Here is a 20,016-nt window from a genome sequence, read left to right on the forward strand (position 1 = left end):
CTCACTGGAATCAATGAGATTTAAGCATATTAGTAAACAGGTGAAGCCTCAGTTGTTAATTTTTTTTATTTTCCAAAACTGTGTGCAGTTCTAATAACACTAGATCTGATTCCCAGGAGTTAGACCATGTGTTTGGAGTGCAGAAACCCATCACCAAGACTGTGTATTATTTTTGAAACTACCTGTAGCTGTGACATGTACTCTTCCAAACAGTAGTTCTTTATTAGCCGTGTAGTATTGAGCTTGATGAACTTATAATTCTAGGGGGAGAAATAGAGATGCATTTACTTAAGCTTTTCTAAGAAACAGTGGATGGATTTGTGATTCTCTACCTGTTGTTACTTTCTTTGCAGCGTTTTCCTTAGAGGGGTCTGGAATAAGTTTTGCTGATTTATTCAGGCTCATTGCTTTCTACTGTATTAGTAGGTAAGATGGTTTTATATTCCATGGGAATCTATTTGCTGTCATTTACTCTTAATTATGTATAGGTACTTATACTACTGGTTTAACAGGTGCTGTTGCTTGAGGATATGTTAGTATCTGTGAGGTGGGCAAGAGGTGAGTTGGCACTCACACAGTGTACATGTGGCTAAGTAGTTTTATTCCTTAAAAACTAAAAGCTTTCTGCACTAGATCTGGCTTGTGTTATTGTTCTCCATTCATGCGTCTCCCTTTGAGAAATTGAGTGTGAGAAATGATTAAGACTTTCTTATATAAGATATGTTTTCAGCCTAGAACAGAGTAGGACCGGTACATCCTAGTTTGGAAGTGTTTAAGGTAGCTGCCAAAGTATTCATTTGGATTTTTAATCTGAGAACTGGAATTCAAGTTGGTGATCAGTAACAGTGTATAAAAGATAACATTAAGACTGATAGCATTTTGCATCTCATTGGCATGCTTGTAAAGGATGAGATGTAAGAGATTCTGCTGCAACAGGAGAAAATATAGGGTGGGGCTGTGGAAACGAGCCCCAGAGGAGTACTGGGATCTTGAAACTCATTTGCACTTCACACTTGTTCTCAGTGTGAAGGAATCCTGGCACTGATAAAATTTTCACCATACACTGTTTGTTTAAGGCTTTTATTACCTGCTATAGCTCAAGAAGGAAGTAGGAACAGGATCTCAGCCTGTGTTGAAAACAAAGTCTTATAAAACTTTGAATGTTGTTGTGAAAACCATATTTACTTTGATGTTGCACAACAGGGATGTCCTTCCATTCACCCTGAAGCTGCCTCATGCTATTGCTGCAGCAAAGACAGAAGCTGAACTTGAAGAGATTGCTCAGCTCGGACTGAGTAAGTAGTCATCTACACACATGTCATTCCCTGTAGCATCACTATAAGCTTGAGGAAATAAGCTGTCTGTAAATGTTCATGTTTGTCAGTGATGATCCAAATTTCATTTGGAAAAGCAGCTTCTCTTACTGGGGTGGCCAAACCGTGTACTTGCCAAGCAGTTACCTTGGTGTTCTTCCTTGTTTCTTTAATCTTCTGTGATATTCATGTCTCTGGTAGTGATGTTTCCTTCCTTCCTTCACTCTCTCCTCTGTGTAGCCCCTTAAGCTGCTGCAAAGCAAGTCTAAAAATCCTCAGGCAAACATTTGATGCAGCTTGTTGTCTAAGGGTGAGTGTTGGCTGCAGGCTCACTAGCAGGCACTAGCTGGATAATTTGCTGTGGCTGATGGAATAGTCTAGGAACTGAGATTCACTATTAATAAACACCTCTATTCAGATTGACACGTGATTATTTATTTTAGGAGGGCAATTTCAACATCAGTGGCTTCATGCAGTAGCCTATGAATAAAAGGAGGGGTGTATACATAACATCTACAGAACATATCCATGCATGCTGGTTTGGTTGAAAGAGCACATAGCTGCATACAATTAAAATGCACTTTGAGCATTACATTTGAGCATTACAGCAGATACAGAGGTTGGCAGGATTTGAAACATGGGCGCAACCCGAATGAATCACTGAGCAACTCCTGCAAAGTGCTGAATGGCCTCATTTCCTTTGGCAGGAAGGGAGGGTTAGCCAGGGCAGTCTTCTGTCCTGGTAGACTTTTGAGTCATCTTTAATTTAGCAGTGGACCCTCAGTAAATCATGGTGTTATCACAAGGCTCTCTAGGACTATTTGGCATAACTTGTAGAGAAGCCATACACAGGGGAGCACTGCATTGCTTTGCGTTTTGTCTTGCTGTATTGGCTGACGATCAGGAATTGTTTTAGAGAAGTAACTGTCTTCTGCACTTCTTGTCTGCAAAGTGAGGCGATCAAATGAAAGAGTGGAATTTTAATGGGAATACAGACTAACAGTTAACTGCTGATTAGGTAAACACTTGGAAAAAAATGATCTGACTGAGTTGCAGAGCAATGGAGATGGTCTCCCAGTGACACCTGGAGGCCCTCAAGGAGCCTCCATGAGTATCTCCATGGAGGAGAATGATGTTGAACAAGCTGTCCAGACTAACCACACTTTGTTCTCACTACTGAGAGCACCATGGTTTACTTACTGTTCAACCATTTGTCTGTATCTTGTGTGTTGTTTCTTTAAGCTAATGCCTTTGAATTCTGAGGAGGAATTGGATTAGCCTTTAACTATGTGGTGGTTGTATTTGGAATCCATTATCTACTACATACCAGGTGAAGTTTGAGGAGCAAATGCCAAGCAGCAAAGTTGAGTTTCTGATGGTTTTCTTGGTGTCTACATGCAAAGCAGCACACGAAAGTGAGCTCTGGTGGTGTGGACCCAACTGATGCTAAAAAAACACTCTCAGGGGCCCTTCCTATTAACCATGAGCTTTCTTAAGCAACAAGCAGGCACAGAAGAAAACATCCTGCTCCAGTCAGAAGTTTTTCGTGCTTCAGATTCTTTTGGCCTCTCCTGCTGTTTCACCTGCAGCAACGTTTATTTACATCGTACATGTTTGTAACAGCTCACGTGGTAGATGTGCTGCAGGCAGGATGCAGAGTCACGGTGCCAGGACAAAAAAAAAAACAGGAATGCTGTGTGACTCTGTAAGGGGGGGAAAAAAAAAAAAAAAAGAAAAAAAAATTCCTCACATATGTTCTCTGGCTGCGGCTTGTGCCAGGGGCTGTTTCCCATCTTCTGCCCATAGGTAAGGTACAGCTGTCAGGCATGGACCTACCATGGCTGTTCTTGCCCTTCAGCCCGCGTTTGCTCTACAATCCATGTAAGGTATCTTAACACTCCAGGAGAAGGGGCCTTGCCAAGACTGGTGAACTTGAGCAAAGCCTGCCTCTGCTGTTCTTCACTTGTTTTGGTGTAGTGGTTATTCCTGAGGGCTTGTCTGGTTTCAGTCTTTGTACTTGGACAAACTGGGCTTTGCTGTTGACTCAGTTTCACAAAAATGCTGATGCTTTGCTGGGACGAGAGGCGGCAGCTGAAATTCGCTGGTTTAGCACAGGTTTTCCACTGTGCTGGTGTGGGATGGCACGTTCAGTCTAATTATGTGCTGCTGAGTGTCTGAAACCTCAGACAAACTGTGTCACCACTGCAAACACAGGGCTACAGGCCAGCTCTCTTAAAGAGACACGAGCAATTGTTCTGTGTGGCTGAAGACTGTGTGCCCCCAGTGCAGCTGAATGTGAGCTATCTTTACATTTGTAGTTTTGTTTGTTTGTTTTAAGAGGAAACCAAACCAAAGTTTTTTGAGTTATTTTAAATGGCAGCTGGAGTTGATCAGCCCAATTCGGTTGTCTTTAATGGAGTGGATTTATTAATACCAGCTGAGGATCTAGCCTTACTTCTGACTGAGATGCTAGTAATGAGATCATGCTCATTTTAGCCTCAAATTCATAAGAGTTGCTGTGTTACATTATCCATTCCTTTCTTTGGTGCTCAGCTAATTTTTAAGCCTAATTCTGTGCTCTGATTTGATGTTCTCCATTTCTTATGATACATGTAAATGAGTACAGCGTGCAGTTACATCTGGTAGTGCTTTCAGGGATTCACTGGGATTTTTTCTCCTTGAATTAATAAAAGCCTGTCTGAATTTCTTACTACGTGAAGCTGGTTGTTTAGAGCTGAATGTTCTGAAAGCCATCTGCGTGCTGTTCTGCATTCTTACACTGATGCAATGCTGATTTTTCAGATTTCTGGAGCTCTCCAGCTAACAGCAGCCCCTCAGATGCTTCACCTCCCCGTAAGCCTGGGCCTTCAGACAGTGCTTGCAAAGACTCGCGTCAGCTCTGCCTTATAAATGGAGTGCATTCTATACGAACCAGAACGCCCTTGGAGCTGGAGTGCAGCCAGACCAACGGAGCGCTGTGTTTCATTAATCCACTCTTCTTAAAAGTGCACAGCCAGGATGTCACTGGAAGTCTGAAAAGGCAGAGCCTGAAATCTCAGGACGTGAATGGCACCGAGAGGCCTCGCTCCCCCCCACCCCGGCCACCACCTCCTTCTATTAATAGCGTCCTCATGAGCCCACAGCTTTCCAGGACTATAAAGCAGACGAGCGTGCCAGAAACAGTCAACCATAAGAAAGAGAGAGACTTGGATTTGCTGCAGAGTAAACCAACCCCTATTCCGCCTCCTCGGCTGAAGAAGCAGGCTGTTTGTGCAGAGGTGGAGGGCGGCAGCTCAAAGCCCGCGGCCGCAATTCAACCTGCCTGCAATTCTGTGCGTGTGCCCGCGGCTGCTGACGTAGTAGGTGAAACCCCCCCACCTCAGCCAGCTCCAGCAGCTTCCAAGAAGACTGCAGTTAGCAGCTCTGAGTCACACGTACCCTGGAATGGAGGCAGGCAGAGGCTGAGCGACATGAGCATTTCTACCTCCTCCTCTGACTCGCTGGACTTCGATCGGAGCATGCCGTTGTTTGGCTACGAGGGGGACACTAACAGCAGCCTGGAGGATTTTGAGGGGGAAAGTGACCAAGAAAGCATGGCACCTCCATTGAAGCCCAAGAAGAAAAGAAACAGTTCGTTTGTTCTCCCCAAGATTGTGAAATCCCAGCTACGGAAAGTTAGTGGAGTTTTCAGTTCCTTCATGACCCCTGAAAAGAGAATGATTAAGAAGATTGCAGAGATGTCCCGGGACAAACGCACTTACTTTGGATGCCTGGTGCAGGACTATATCAGCTTTCTCCAGGAAAACAAGGAGTGCCACGTTTCCAGCACAGATATGCTACAAACAGTTCGGCAGTTCATGACCCAAGTTAAGAACTATTTGTCCCAAAGCTCTGAACTTGATCCCCCAATCGAATCGCTGATTCCAGAGGACCAAATAGGTAAGGAATACTATGCTTTATTTTGAGGGAAGCTAAACATGTGTAATCTGTATTAACGGTAATATTCTTTATGCAAGTTTGGAAGGGATTAATTTTACTGTCAGAATTCAAGACATTGAGTATTTCAGTTGTTAAAAAATGTTAGAAACTCCACACCAACAAAACAAAAACCTAGCAACTCAGGTTGGTGCTACCAAGTTGTTTATAAAAGGCTATCCTCAAAATAGCAACAGCAGTTATAGGACTCCTTACCCATGATCGTATTTTTAATCTGCAGTACCGCTAATTTTGCAAAATCTCTCTTTTGTCAGCAGTTGTTTTGTCCCCTCCTTTGGGCTGAAACAGTTGAAGTGCTGGCACCAAAGCTGGGGCAATTTCAGCAGCACACTGAGTATGCACAGTAGCTGCAAAACTAGAATTTATTAGAAAGGGGAGACAGTTAAGAGCAGAGAGGCGTTCTGTAGCAATTTACTGTGGAAATAAATCTCATTCATCCAGTCTTGTTCACTCCAAGCAAAGCTGCACTGTCCCTGCAGATGAAACAAACTGAAAAGATAGAGTTGAAAAAACAAAATGTGTGTAGGAGAGAACGGGATGCTAATCTCTGGATTTCTATATCTCTCTGTTGCATGTATGTGGTTATAAAAGGTTGCAGATGAGCTATAGGGTTGAATACATGTTATATTAACAGGGAGAGACTTGTGTATCCACCAAAGTGAAATCATTGTTGCTGCATAAAATCCCACTGTCCCTCTGCCTTGCTGAGTGTGAGCTGTATTTGTAAAAGAGCCTATAAGCCACATTCAGGAGGTAAACATCCCTCGGGGCAAAATACTTTCCTTGTGAGCTCACTTCAGTCCTAATTTGCTTGTTTTTCTCCTATACCCCAGTGTCCCAACAGCTGGCCCAATGCAAAATTGGCAGGATAGTTCTTTCTCTGGCAGTAGAGGGTGATTTTATGTTGACATTTCAGTCTGTCCTTGACTGAGAGGAAATGCTTCATGTAACCTGAACTTCACTTATGGAAAGTCAAGCAAAAGTAATAAGCACTGCTAGAGCAAATAGACACTGAGAGTCCTCCAAGTTGAGACTCTTTAGAAGAAGTATATTAAGTAGGTGTTACATGGAAGAAAAAGGCAATTGGAGCAGTGGTGTTTTGGGGCCTTTTCCTCTGGCCTTCTGCAGAGTGTTGGCAATTTGACAAGGAATACAGAGCTGTATTTACTAGCAGTTTGGTCAAAGCTCTGTTTAGCTTGTACTTTTCATTCCAAGGGTGTGGTTAAGTCAGACCGAGTCTCTGAAGGTTGGAAAAATGTCTGCTTTTAAACGTTTTAGTAGTTTGGAGTAGCTGAAGTTATAAGACATAATAACTACATCGGGTTTTCTTCAGTGACAAAGTATAGCTCTGATCCTCTGACTAAATGCAATTAATGTGTAAGGCAGGATGCTTTTAAACAAACGAACTTGCTTTTGAAACAACTGCTGTCTATTGCTGGATCCTGGAAGTGAATCAGGAGCATCAGATGTTGCTGATCTCAGCAGATAACTATGTGACAGCAAGATGTAGTCGTTCCTATAGAGAGCTTAAAAGCAGCTCTGCCTGCTGTCCAGGTTTTTACTTGACTATTTCAGTACAGAATTGTAGGCCTTCCTGGAACAGTAGGATTCCCAGCGTTGGGATGGAATTAAAAGTATCTGGCTTTTATTGTTCAAGAGTAAATGCAAAAAGTATTGAAAGTCATCCACACTCGAATATGCTGGGCTGGGCAGAGGAGATCCTGCTCAACTAGCAGGTGTCTGGGAGGTGGTGTCACTGGTGCTGAGTGAGCAGTCACTCTTGTCAGGTGTCACCAGACAGGGTCCCAGTGTCTGAACCTGGGCCTAGGCCAGGAACGGTCAGCTTTAAGGAATTTGGCAAGGAAGTCTTAGTTGTTTGCTTGTAAAGCTGCCTGGAAAGAATGCTGCCTGTTATCTTTTGCTATTTCTAATGCATGATGGATTTTTCAGTGTGGGATATCAGGTGTGGGGAGAGCTCTTAGGGGCAGGACAGCACTGTGACAGGGGGATCAGGGTCAGTCAGGAGGAGCCAGTGGGTGCAGGAAGGGCACGATGGCTCGTGTCCGTGGGTCAGCCACTCTGGGCAGTGCTCAAAAGTCTCCACTGATGATCAGGAGTCCCAAGCCTCCAGAGAAAGCCTGCTAACTGTTCCTAGACATAGGCAAGGGAAAACCTTTTTAACTTCACCTCCCTGTACCTATTTCCACTCATAGTGGATCTGGAAATCATCAGCAGTCCTTGCTGCAGCAGCTTTTTATGTCTAGGATGCTTCATGTGGCACCTCAGTGATTGAGGACCTCACTTTATTCATCCCCTTTCCAGCTCTGGTTTCCAGCCCTGCGTTCCCTGTGGGGTTGCCTGGTCTCTGCACTTCCAGCTGGCTGGCCTTGGCACAGTCAAGCCAGGTCTGCTTCCTGCCACTTGATTATGACCTTGCTGTTGTTAGCGTGTCTCACTGGGGGATGTTATTTTCTCAGACCCCATCGAAATGGTTGCTGAAATAGTCACAGGACTCTGAAATTCAGTTTTTCTTCTGTGACGTGCTTAATCACTTTTCATCTTGTGTATTTTTGGGTGGTTTTTTTTTTTTTTTTTTTTTTTTTTTTTCCTTTTTACTGGTTTTGTGGAGAGTATAAACTTCAGGTCATGCTGATTTTTTTTTAAGTATTTCTTGTTTGACAGTAAACTGTTGGTGAGTTCCCAGAAAGTGCAGCATTTTCAGTTCACATACCCTCTTTATAATAACCACAGCTACACCATATTTCCCTTATTTATAGGAAAGCTGCATGGAATATGTTTGAGGGTCTCAAAAAGGTCAAGAGACAGACTACCACCTGCTCTTCTTCATTGACTGTTATCCTAAAGGAATTAGAATGTATTCCATTATTTCTTCTTGAAAACCTCCTGTTGGCTGAGCTACTTCTAAGTGCTTATGTATTCTTTTTTTTCCCCCTCCACGGTTGTTCATCCTTGTACCTTATCGTGTTGAGTTGAGAAAAGTGGCTTCCCCCTCTGTTACCCCTCTCATTAGAATCATAGAATCATTAAGGTTGGGAAAGATCACTAAGATCACCAACCTCACCCACCCCCACCACCGTGCCCACTGCCCACGTCCCTCAGTGCCACATCCCCACGGCTCTGGGACACCTCCAGGTGACCTCACCACTCTCTGGGCAGCTGTGCCACTGCCTCACCGCTCCTTGGGAGAAGGAATTGTTCCTAACAGCCAACCTGAACCTACCCTGGTGCAACTTCAAGCCATTCCATCTCATCCTGTCACTGTTACCTGGGAAAAGAGGCTGATCCCCATCTCACTACAGCCTTCTTCCAGGTCACTGAAGAACACTTCTCCGAAGTGGAAACCCCATTGGGTGAGCAGGAAGCAGTGGTAAAAACATTGAGCAAAGGCAGTGGGTTTGGTTCTCCTGTTCTTGGCCATCCCTTTGATTTGTTCTGTGGCTTTCCCTGTGCCTTTACTACTGCCTTTTTAAGAGAGGACTCATTTACCACACAGCCATAGTGTGAGTATTGAACAGCCCACAGCTTGTCTGATTAAAGCAAAACAAACCTAGAACAAATACATCTGTGACTCACTGGTGTGCTTTCTGCAGGCAAAGCAAGGGAAGGTTCATCTCAGAGACCATTTTCTTCCCTACTCTGTCAGCTTCTGCTCCTGCACAGGGCTGTGCAGGATGTGTGGGTGTGTGAAGCCTTACTTCAAACACTGCTCCTTTTGAGACGTCCCTGTCTGCACCGTGGGCTAGCTATGTGTCAGTGCTGACATCTGCCAGGAACTGGGCACTTGGCCATTCTGTAGGTCATGCCAAAAGTAATGCCTCCTGTGTATTTCCACAGAAATGACAACAGATACAAAGAGCACAATAATACTACCTGACAGAGCAAATTCTCAATTACAGCACGTTATTTTGCAGCATGGTCACCAGCATTAGCTGTGCGTTTTGCCAGCGATGAACAAGAGCCTGCATGCTGCTCTTGTAAGATCTGCACCAGTGGAGATGGCGTACCAAAGCAACCCTTTGCTTTTAGCATCCCAGGCAATTTTGTTTGTGCTTTTTGTAGTGGATCCGAGGCTGTCTTTGTCTCCACTGAGTCCTTTTACCTAAGAATAGTTGGACCAATATTAGGTGATAAACAGGGCATGCATATAGATCCAGAGGCTGGGAACTAATAGGTGATGCCAGTGGAGCAACACGAGTTGGTAGTGGGGAATTGAGAGAGTTTGCTGCAATTTGAGGCAGCAAGGATTGTAAGAGGGCATGTGAGGACACTTGCTGTTACTGATATGTTGTCCTCTCTAGAATCAGGGCTGTGTGGTTTGCAATGGAAAAAATAAAACAGCATGTCAGCGTCGGATACAGATGTGCTTCCACGAGTCACAACGAAACTAGCTGGCTGGCCTTACAATTCATTTATCAAAGCATTTCCAGTTCCCATTTTGAGGCTAGAGGCTTATTTAAGTATCATTTCAGGAACATTAAGTGATTCTTAAATTATATTTTTTCCGTTCCTTTTTTTTTGTTGGGCTTTTTTTTTTTTTTTTTTTTTTTTTGAGTCTGAGAAGTGACTGTTATTTCTGAAACACTGAATACCCTGGAGCCTATGGGACATTTGATATGTTATTGTTGGATATTTGAAAAGAGTTGGCTTTTTCTGCAGTAAACATGAATTTGCTGATTTGTGTCTTGGAAAAATGCAAAGAGGTTAACTCAAAGAATCAGTGCTGGCAACCAAGAGATGCTGTAATACTAATTATTATTTGAATATTATTGTTAATGGATTATTACGTGGAGTACTGTGCCCATTTCTAGGGTTTGATGTGGGTGTGTAGCTCTGCAAAGTAAATAGATAAGAATCATTTGTTTGAAATGCTGCCACTTGTTGTGGTCTGATTGGTGGCTCTGGTCAGATGGGAAGCTGGATCTGCCTTTCACTCTGTGTAACATGGCCATAAGGAAATCAGGAAAATCAAGGCAAACGTTGCTCCTCACGTTTGTATTTTCTCCCTTCCAGCAGATTTTGCAGTGTTGTGACAGAGAACTCAGATGCCTTTATGCATAGTTTGGGATTTGCCTGCCAGACAAAAGCAGAAAAAAGGCTACATATGAAGCATAGGGGACTATAAGAGGAGAAAAAAAAGAGATATGAAGTTAAAACCCCAAAAGAAAAAGTGCCATTACCAGGAGAGGCAATTATTGTCTGAAAGAATAAGGCGAGGAAAACAGAGTTAGACAAAACCTATTGGAAATAAAAAACCCCAAGCCTTAGAAATGGTTTGCAGTTCTAATGTTCCAGCTGACCTCTGTGCTCTCTGCCTGCCCGTGGTTCCAGGCCTGCCTGCATCAAGCTGAAAGGCCCTATGTTTCTTTTGTGCTTGTGGGATTTGTGCATGGTAAAGATAATTTGTGTGAGCTAATAATGTAAGCCGTGTTGTCATAGGGATACTGAGCAGTGGGAGAGGAAATTAGCTTGTAAAATACAGGTTGGCGGGGAAAACATTTAGCCAAAGACCTTTCTCTGTTGATGTGGTCCATGCTTTGAACATGGAGCGTGACTCTTAATGAAAAGCTTGAGTAGAACAGGCATAAAAAAGAACAAGTGGCTGTGCCACGTGCACATTATTGCCAAACAAAGAACTTAAGACTTGATGACAAAGCTGTATGCAGGCTTGCATGATGAAATCTCAAGCAAGACAAAAACACAGCTTCCTTTTCATTTATAGTTTAAGGCCCATAATCCTTCAAAGTTCTTAAAGAGCTTGACAAAGCTGAGTCAAGTTTTTAGGAGACTTCGATTGAATTGTAGTTTCTGATGGAAACTGTGCAAAAAGAATGAATCTTCTTGCCAAAGCAGATAAAAGTTATGGTTTTGGCTGTGTTATATTGTAAGTTTGGAAGTTAGTCTAAACTTAAAGCAAAACGAAACTCAGACTTCTGGCCAACAGCTGTGGAGCCACAGCTTTTTTTCTTTTTGGGGTCAGTCTGTGGGTTTGTGGTGGGATTTTTTGGTGTTTTTTTTTCCTGCTTGTTTCCTTCTTTTGTTGTTTACCAGATTGCGGTAAATGAAAATGGAATACAGATTCTGTTCTGCTTCTTTGTTTTCTTGTTAACAAACATCTGGAAACTCAGCCTGTATAATAAATAGGTCTTGTCAATTGTGTTTTTTTTTTTTTCCCTCTGCAATATCTGTCTTGGGAATGGTTATATTAACTCTGGCACTGCTCTAGAGGAGGAAATCAACTGGCCTTGTGTTTCCCGTTGCAGATGTTGTCCTGGAGAAAGCCATGCATAAGTGCATTCTGAAGCCATTGAAGGGCCACATAGAAGCGATGTTGAAAGAGTTTCATACTGCAGATGGTTCTTGGAAACAGCTAAAGGAAAACCTGCAGCTGGTACGGCAGAGGAATCCTCAGGAACTGGGCGTGTTTGTTCCTACACCAGACTTTGTGGATGTTGAGAAGATTAAAGTCAAGTTCATGACCATGCAGAAAATGTACTCGCCTGAAAAGAAAGTCATGCTGCTGCTGAGAGTTTGCAAGTTGATTTACACAGTTATGGAGAATAACTCAGGTATGGTGCATCTTGTGGTTCAAGCTCGCTGAGCTCTAAACCTGGGGTGGTGTTTCGCAGGAAGCGAAACCACTTGGTTTAACCAATACACATCTTGTCCTAGAGCTCTCACAGCGTATCACCTTGCCTTTTTGAGAGGGATTCTTTCTTTTCTCTTCTTTCCTGTTATCTCTGATGCATCTGGCAGCACACCTGTAGATTCAGTGTGAAGTAGATTTGTGAAGCAGCTTAAAAGAATTAAATAAATAGAAATCTTTTGCTTAACTATAGGCTTCAGGGACTGCCGGAAAGGCTGTCCTGTGTGTGAGCACTGAGTTCAACACTGAGTCTAAGTGAGTATTTGTCTGGAAAGTTGTAATTGAGGGCGCACCCAGTATTTCAGTGTAGTAATTAAATGCAGCATGCAATAAAACAACTGCAGTATGCAATAAAACAACTGCAAGGGTGCTACGTTATTGCATAGGTATTACTCTGTCACCCAGAGACTTTACAGTACACTGCTGTGGTAGGTTATGAGTTAAGGTGAGCAGTGCTGCTCGTAGGGTGGCTTTTCCCTAAGCAAATAAAAGCTGCTGGTGGTAGTAGGCAGTTTGTTTTCAAAATGGACGTTGAATCTGAAGCTGGACCTGGTGCTTATCTAGGTCTAAAGTGCATTTAGGTCCAAGGTCTTGCCCAACTTACATTCTGTGCAAACTTCTGCATTCTAAAGTGCATCTGGGAATTTTGGCCTGAAGTGCTGCAGCTGTTATCACATTGTGTAAGGCATTTCCAACACACAGAAGAGAACTGTGAAGAGACTGCTGCTGGCTAACTCTTGCACAGCCAGTTGTGCCTGTTAATGTCTGCTTCATGTGCTCTCAGCCAGTTACCTTCCATACTTGGAGGATATGCTTTAGCCTGGTTTAACTTTAGATCAGCCTTTAGGTCATCTGCCGTTTCACCAAAGAATAAGGTGTGATTCCTGCTTTTGCTGGTTTCAAGTGGCCATCATGTCGGTTCTGCAGTGAACACACTTCAGCCAAGTCTAAGGGTTTGGCCTCATCAACTTTTCTAAGCAAAGTTTAAATGCAGTAAAAGTGGCAGAAAGGCAGACAAATGTAGGTGCAGCACAGTCTGTACTTCAGCTATGTACTGCTTTGCTGATGGTGCTTCACCAACTGGGTAAGGATGATGCATTAGACCTTGTTCAGTGGTACTTAGAACCGTGCTGCGTCAAGGAAAAGAGATGAGTTTCCATATGAAGTTTAATAGGCTTTTATATTCAAGACTCTGTGCTGGGATTCAAACTCAAACTGGCATTAGTGACTGGTTCTTCCCAGAAAGTGGGTGTTCCTGCACAAAACAACAAAATGCCTATTCACCATCTTTTTAGCCTGTGATAGAAATGAGAGTGGAGATCAGGTTATAGACATAGGGCACAGCAGCTTTCTGGGAGCTGACCAGATGAACTGATGCCAAGCTGAGCCCAGTCTTCACATTCTCTTGCATGCTTCAAGGCACATGTCATCAGATTTGTGTTTGTTGGAAGTATAGGATCATGTGGGTGTTGATCTCCTGTCTGTTGAGTGCCAGATGACATTCTCTTTGCCACACACTGATAACAGAAGACTGCAAAGTAATACAAACATTGATCAGAAAGGCAGCAAAACGATGCTTTCTGTTCAAGTGACAAAACTGAAAAAAAGGTGTGGTTTGTGTATCACTGCTCATTTCTTTCACCACAGGGAGGCTGTATGGAGCTGATGACTTCTTGCCTGTGTTAACATATGTATTAGCTCAGTGTGACATGCTGGAGCTGGATACTGAAATTGAGTACATGATGGAATTGCTGGATCCATCTTTGCTGCATGGAGAAGGTAATGTTTGTTTATTTTTTTTATTAGAACTGAGTAAAGGGTATGGGGAGGGAGACTTTGCATCACTATGCAGTATCTTTACCTCATTCAAGTAGGAATACTTTCAAGGGAAATCCTGATGCCAGTGATGCCAGTAGCATCATTTAAGTAAGAGTTGGTTTGTTTACAGCATATAAGCTCGAGTGGCCAAGGAGAGTCTACTGGTATATATGACATTATGAGGGAATATCTTGGTTCTGGCCAAGAAGGAGGAGACATCCTGACTTGGCAAGCAAGCACATGCACTGTGCAGGTGCCAAATGTATTTATCCTTCAACGTCTGAAAATATCCTGAGGGTATTTGTAGGGCTGCAGCTTTCAGTTAGGTTGTGGCACAAAATGGAGATTGGCTTAGGTACTTAGTAAAAACTTCTTGGAGAAGTCTTTGCCAGGTCAGTGCTTTTAAGAGCATATTCCCTTCAATGATCTTCGCTTCATGCCAGTATTTGTTTCTCACAAAGTTTTTTTTAGCCCTAGGAATGTGTTTCCTAAGGCACACTTGATTGGCTGAAATCTGCTAGAGGAAGGGATATCTCCCTTCTGCTTTCCTGATGATGTTCTTGACAAACAGGTATTCTGCAAGCCTTTGATAGGCCACAAACTCTGTCATTTTATGAGGAAGTGTAAAGGTTCTTTAGACCAAACTCAGCTGTGATTTTATGTATGTGTATTTGTTGCACATCTCTGCTGTCTTTTGGCTTAATGAAATTGCTGTATCCTCTTACGTGATGGTATGCATGGAAGAGCCTTGTTGGGATTCCAGTTGGAACTAGTGAGTTCCCTGCCTTTGTGTATGGAGCGTCCTCTGAGTGCATTCATTGCTCGTGTGTTTTTGCCTGGAAAATACTTGAGATATGAAACTGGAGATCACAAACATGTTTACATTTACTGAACTTTTTACTGATTTTTATTTTTTTTTTTTTTTAATTTAACAAAAGTAGTCCAGCCATTGTTTGGCTCTGTCTTCAGCACCAGCTGAAGATCTGTGCTGTACAGGAAAAAATGTTTAGTGCTCTGGGGTTCTGCAGTTTAAATGTAATGTATTGTCCACTTTGGCTCATGGGCCTTGTGTGTATAAAAGTTGTTGCAAAACTGAAGGCCAAGAGACTGCTATTTGAAACCAGAGCCTTATTTCTAAAAAAATAGATCAAACTCTGATGTGCTTCCTGGGTGCGTGGCAAACTCTGTCATTACTTTGTTGCTTCCATGTTCCTGAACAGTGGGTAGATTCTTTCATTTTGATTAAGCAGTTGACAGATGTCATCAGTTCTTGAAACTAGGGAGGTCAATAAGTCCCTTAAGGAACCAGCTGTCCCCAGTACCAGTGGACCAAGAGCTAGATACTGTTTCATTGCTTGATAATGTGGGCTGTGTCTGACTACTACATCTCTCTTGCCAACTAAGAACATACTGTTCAATAATTAGCAGGCTAACGAGCTGTTTTTATGTATTATTATTTTGACAGTAGAATACAGGCACTATCACCTACGTAAGAATCGTGTTTGTAGTATTGTGTTTGTGGCTGCTCTGAGAAGTTCTTCCCTTGCTGTCCCTCACAGGAGGCTATTACTTGACAAGCGCTTATGGAGCACTTTCCCTGATCAAGAATTTCCAGGAAGAACAAGCTGCCAGACTGCTAAGTTCAGAAGCCAGAGATACTCTGAGGCAATGGCACAAAAGGAGGACGACTAACAGGACGATACCTTCAGTTGATGATTTTCAGGTAGAGCTCAGGGCTTAAGCAGAAGAGCCAGGAATAATTGTTATGTTGGAAATCCCCATTTGAGAGTTATGATTTGTTATGATTGCCCTGGGGTTATGAAGTAACTGGGTTGAAGCAGTGCTGAGAATAGGGCTGGCAAATTTTCCTCTGTTCTGAAGTCTTTGTACTTTATAACAGGATTCAATTATGATGTCTGGAGAAAGTACCCAATATGTTTTTCTCAACCATCCTTCTATTTGAGTCACTCAGAGCATGGACAAACTGAATCATATCTCTTGATTTAACTTTTTTGTATGTTCTACTGCTAAAAAGAACAGATCTGGAATTCCAGTGGTATGTGAATCACCACAGCTCCCCAGTAGCTCACGGTGGCATACAGCAGGTGGCAGAGTGGAGAGGTGGGAGAGTAGTTGTCTACAGTTTTAAACTCAGTGCAAGGAGTAGTGTTCTATAACTTGGATGTCTTCATGTTTGTTTCTTCATTTCTTACTGCTCTTTCAGAGTAGGTCAATAACTTCAACTGAAGAATAACAAAAGGTGCAATTATTTCATCTTTAAAAATCAGGCCTGCTTATTTTTCCACATAAAGCCATGGGATTCTGTGGACTGAAGAGAGGAAGATGATGTAATCAAGAAGGATTAACTTCTTCATTTCAGTTGTTTGTGGTTCACTGCACAAAGTTTCTAGTGACAACCATCAATTATTTATTACATAATTAAATACTTGAGAAGTGAAGGTGTGGGATAATCCAGAAGGTAATGAAACCTTTCAGCTCAGGCTTCTGCTTTATCAGAGTGCATATAAAGAACTACAGATCAACACTGGACAGTAAGGAACTGAGAAAAGAAGCAGTCTTGTGCAATTTGTGTCTTCAGAGGAGAGCTGGTTAACAGAAATACCAAACTACAGCCAGTGCACAAAGTTAGTCCATCTTACTGGGATCCGTTCTTTATTGTGCTTACCTGTATTAAGGAAGAGTCTCAGCCTACTTCAATCTGATGTTCTTTCTCACAAAACACTGCATCATAGGAAAATCCACCTCCTGGAATCTTTGCTGGGTGCCTAAATTGCAGAAGATTCTTTGGGCAGGATCTTGTGTTCCATTTATTCTTCCCTTCCTCAGCAAATCAACTTCAGCCAACCTATCTGTACAGCTGGATGCTGTGCTGGGTCTGGGAAGATGCAGGGGTTTGGGGAAGAGCTGGCACTGAAGTTCTACAGTGCTTCTTCTGTTGTCTCTTTTAAAAGAGAGCCTCTGCTGCCTACTCAGAATGCCACTTCTCCATTTTCTTTCTCAGCATCCTACAGTCCTTGAAATAAAGTACCTTTCCTACAAAAGCATAAAGTCACTTCAGCTCAACTAATTCTCCCATCGAACCGAGATGCACTCACTGTGCTTCTGTGCTGCAGCCTAGTGAAACTCGAAGACCTTCATTCTCCATTCCTCAAAGGGTCATCAAAAGCAAAAATCCCATATGTTGATGAGGATTAAACACAACTTTCCAATACTGCATAAATAATTTTAACACTGAGTTATGGGCAACCTTCAGCCTCTCCTTGGAGCATTCCTACCTGCATGAATGCACGTGCATTTAAAAACACACCTTCTGTACATTAAGTACATTAGAAATTAAAACTGAAGTGTGCACTGCTGCTTTTTTTCTTCCTACTTCTTCAGGTTTGGCATGCTTGTTTTATTTAGCATGCAGGCAGGTAACAGCTCACTCAACAAGCAGGTCTTTCTCACTTTCCTGGTTTGCTTTAGACAGTTTTCAATTCTAGTTAATTTCTTTTTAAAAAAAAAATGACACGATGTGTTATGTCAGACTTGTGGGATTATGTCAGTTTCAGTAGAGGAAAAAAGATCCAGCTTTTACCTCAAGATCATCTAAATTTACTCAAATGCAGCAGAGTAAATTTATTCTTTCTGCAACATCCCTTTGTGCCTTCTTTGGAGAAGGAAAACACTGTCTTATAAAATTTGTCATATCAGACTCAGACACTGATAAACTCAATGAAAATGTCCTGCATGAGGCTGGATTACCTTGTGCATGCTACAGTATCGGAGTGCAAAAAGATGCTTATCATGTAGTAGCTCGTGGACCAACATCTCTGTTTTCTTGAAATTAGCTGGGGCTTTTTTTCTGCTTCTGACTAACATATTGCATAAAGTTTGTTTTTTTTTTTGTAGTGACCGAGCAGTGGCATCAGCAGCATCTCTTGGGTGTGCTGTCTCAGATATTTATTTTGCTTTTCAGCATTTTGTTTCCTGTTAAAGCCTAATGTGAAGTCCTGTTAAAATCACTGGGGCTTTCCACATGTCTTTAAGACTGTATCTGTTCACTCCTAATTGCAGAGCTAGAATGCAAAGCAAGGAAAGGGGGATGTTGGCTTGCTGAGTTTCAGTAATGCCCAGCTGCAGATTAGCCAGTTTCACCACCAACATTGCAATTCACAAGGTGGTCAGAATTTACAGGAACCAGTGGTATGTGTTTCACAACTAGAACGCAAGGATGTTTGGCTGTTCATTGCTGACTCTTGAATTTTCAGAGGATGTTTTTTCTTTTGTTTTTTTCTTTTTCTGACACCTGTTTTCTCATCCAACAGAACTACCTTCGAGTTGCATTCCAGGAAGTTAACAGTGGATGCACAGGAAAGACCTTACTAGTAAGACCGTATATCACTACAGAAGATGTATGCCAACTATGTGCTGAGAAGTTTAAAGTGGACAACCCAAAAGAATATAGCCTCTTTCTTTTTATTGATGACACCTGGCAGCAACTGACGGAAGATACCTACCCACAGAAGATAAAGGCTGAACTGCACAGCCGTCCGCAGCCCCAGGTCTTTCACTTTGTCTACAAGCGCATTAACAGTGATCCCTACAGTGCCATTTTTCAGAACGACGACTCTGCCTCTTAAAGCCAGCAATTGACAGTTTAACTTCTGTTTGCTTACCTGTTGAAAATAACCTTGTCAGCTCCCTGCTTTAGGAGCTGAAACGGTCTATGCAGGTTTTAAACCATAAATGCCTAGCGAAATGTGTGCAGACACATCTAGTGTTGCTTAGAAAAAAAACAGTAATACATGTACACCATGCATATGGCTAGTTGTGCAGAATATTCCACCTGAGCGTTTGAGCGAGCAGCCCTTGAAGCTGAATTTCTTGTACCACAGACTTGCCTGAAATGAAACATATTATACTGTGGCCCTCTGCAGTTCTTTTTGCTGTAGTGTGCCAAAATCTATTTTCTTACACTCATCCTTTAGCCAAATGTCACTTTGATTTAAATATACGTATGTTAGATAATTACTTCAGTAAACTCTCTGGTGTGTGCTCAGTTTCACCAGCATGAGTTGGACAAGACTGTCCGATGCAGGGCATCAGTTAGCTCATTACCTGGATGATTGCATCCTTTTCTAATTTTTTTTATTACAGAAAAGCTCCATGTTTTTATATATATTTCCTAGAAATTTTATAGCAGTTGCAGGTAAACTGTCAGGGTTGTTTTTTAAAATATTTTTTTAACTATAAAATATTCTATAATTATGCATGTGATTTTAACACTTAATATACAAGAATAAATCTCTTGCTGGTTTTAGAGTATTGCATTAAAAGTCTCTTTGGTTTCTCTTCTTTTCCTGTTACAGGAGAGTTTATGACATTTCTGTTATGTGTAAGAAGATTGTAACATTGGCACTGATGGTTTCAGTGCCTTTATCAGAACTTTAGGTACTGTTATCTGGATTGTTGTTTATATGCATTGTTTTAGATAGAACTGGGTAGTTGGAAGGGGAAGTTGAAAAAAGAGGATGTAGAGAAGGGACAGAGAAAGAATTTAAGAACTGAATTTGGGATTAAAATGTGTCAGTCTGCTGGTTCAGGCTCCTTGCAGAAAATGAGCAAAGGTTGGCAAGGAACTCACATGTAAACTTTATTGTACATTTGCAGAGGGATTTGACAGCACCTATCCCAGATACTGCTGGTGTTAGCAGAGAATTAGATGTATCAGTACAGTGAATGAGAACACTAACCATTTTGTATAGTCTGTCAGCACCATCAAAATGTGTTTTGAACTGAAGAGTGTGTTGTAGCATTTCATGACTCTTAAGTAACTCAGTAGGTGACATGTGAAGGTCAGAGTCCTACGTATACAAAGATAAAATGGTATTGAATATGTGTGTTCTGTAGGCTTGTGCAAGATAGCTGGTGCTGTGGGTGATGCTGTGGGTCCTCCTGAAGTCAGGTAGGGCTGGCTTTTTCTTTTCTTTTTTTTTTTTTTTTTCTGGAGAGACAGAGTTTTCTCCAGGTCCTGTGTGGGCAGATGATTGCAGAAATACATCACAAGCAACATGTGTATTGTACATACAAAGATCTGTAGCATTTTTAATGTTAGTTTGCCATGTATTTGAAACCCCTGGCACATGTTTGTATTTCATTTTGTAAAAGGCAAATGGTGAATTTTGCACATAATACATTGTAATACTGAATATAATTTCA

General features: G+C 42.1%; 1 protein-coding gene across 4 annotated transcripts in view; it reads left to right on the forward strand.

Annotated features, from left to right (window-relative positions):
• RIN2 (Ras and Rab interactor 2) overlaps positions 1–20,016 on the forward strand; it is a 59,293-nt gene extending 39,277 nt beyond the window's left edge. For all 4 annotated transcript variants that reach the window (XM_085218674.1, XM_085218675.1, XM_085218676.1 and 1 more), the window contains 7 exons: positions 354–426; positions 1,204–1,295; positions 4,116–5,252; positions 11,591–11,896; positions 13,621–13,752; positions 15,351–15,514; positions 18,123–20,016. In XM_085218674.1, the coding sequence (XP_085074800.1) occupies positions 354–426; positions 1,204–1,295; positions 4,116–5,252; positions 11,591–11,896; positions 13,621–13,752; positions 15,351–15,514; positions 18,123–18,437 (2,219 nt within the window). In that variant the 3' untranslated portion in view covers positions 18,438–20,016. The remainder of the gene's footprint in view (positions 1–353; positions 427–1,203; positions 1,296–4,115; positions 5,253–11,590; positions 11,897–13,620; positions 13,753–15,350; positions 15,515–18,122) is intronic.

This window comes from Meleagris gallopavo, chromosome 2 (genome assembly GCF_905368555.1).
Source record: "Meleagris gallopavo chromosome 2, MGAL_WU_HG_1.1, whole genome shotgun sequence".
Taxonomy (NCBI): Eukaryota; Metazoa; Chordata; class Aves; order Galliformes; family Phasianidae; genus Meleagris; species Meleagris gallopavo.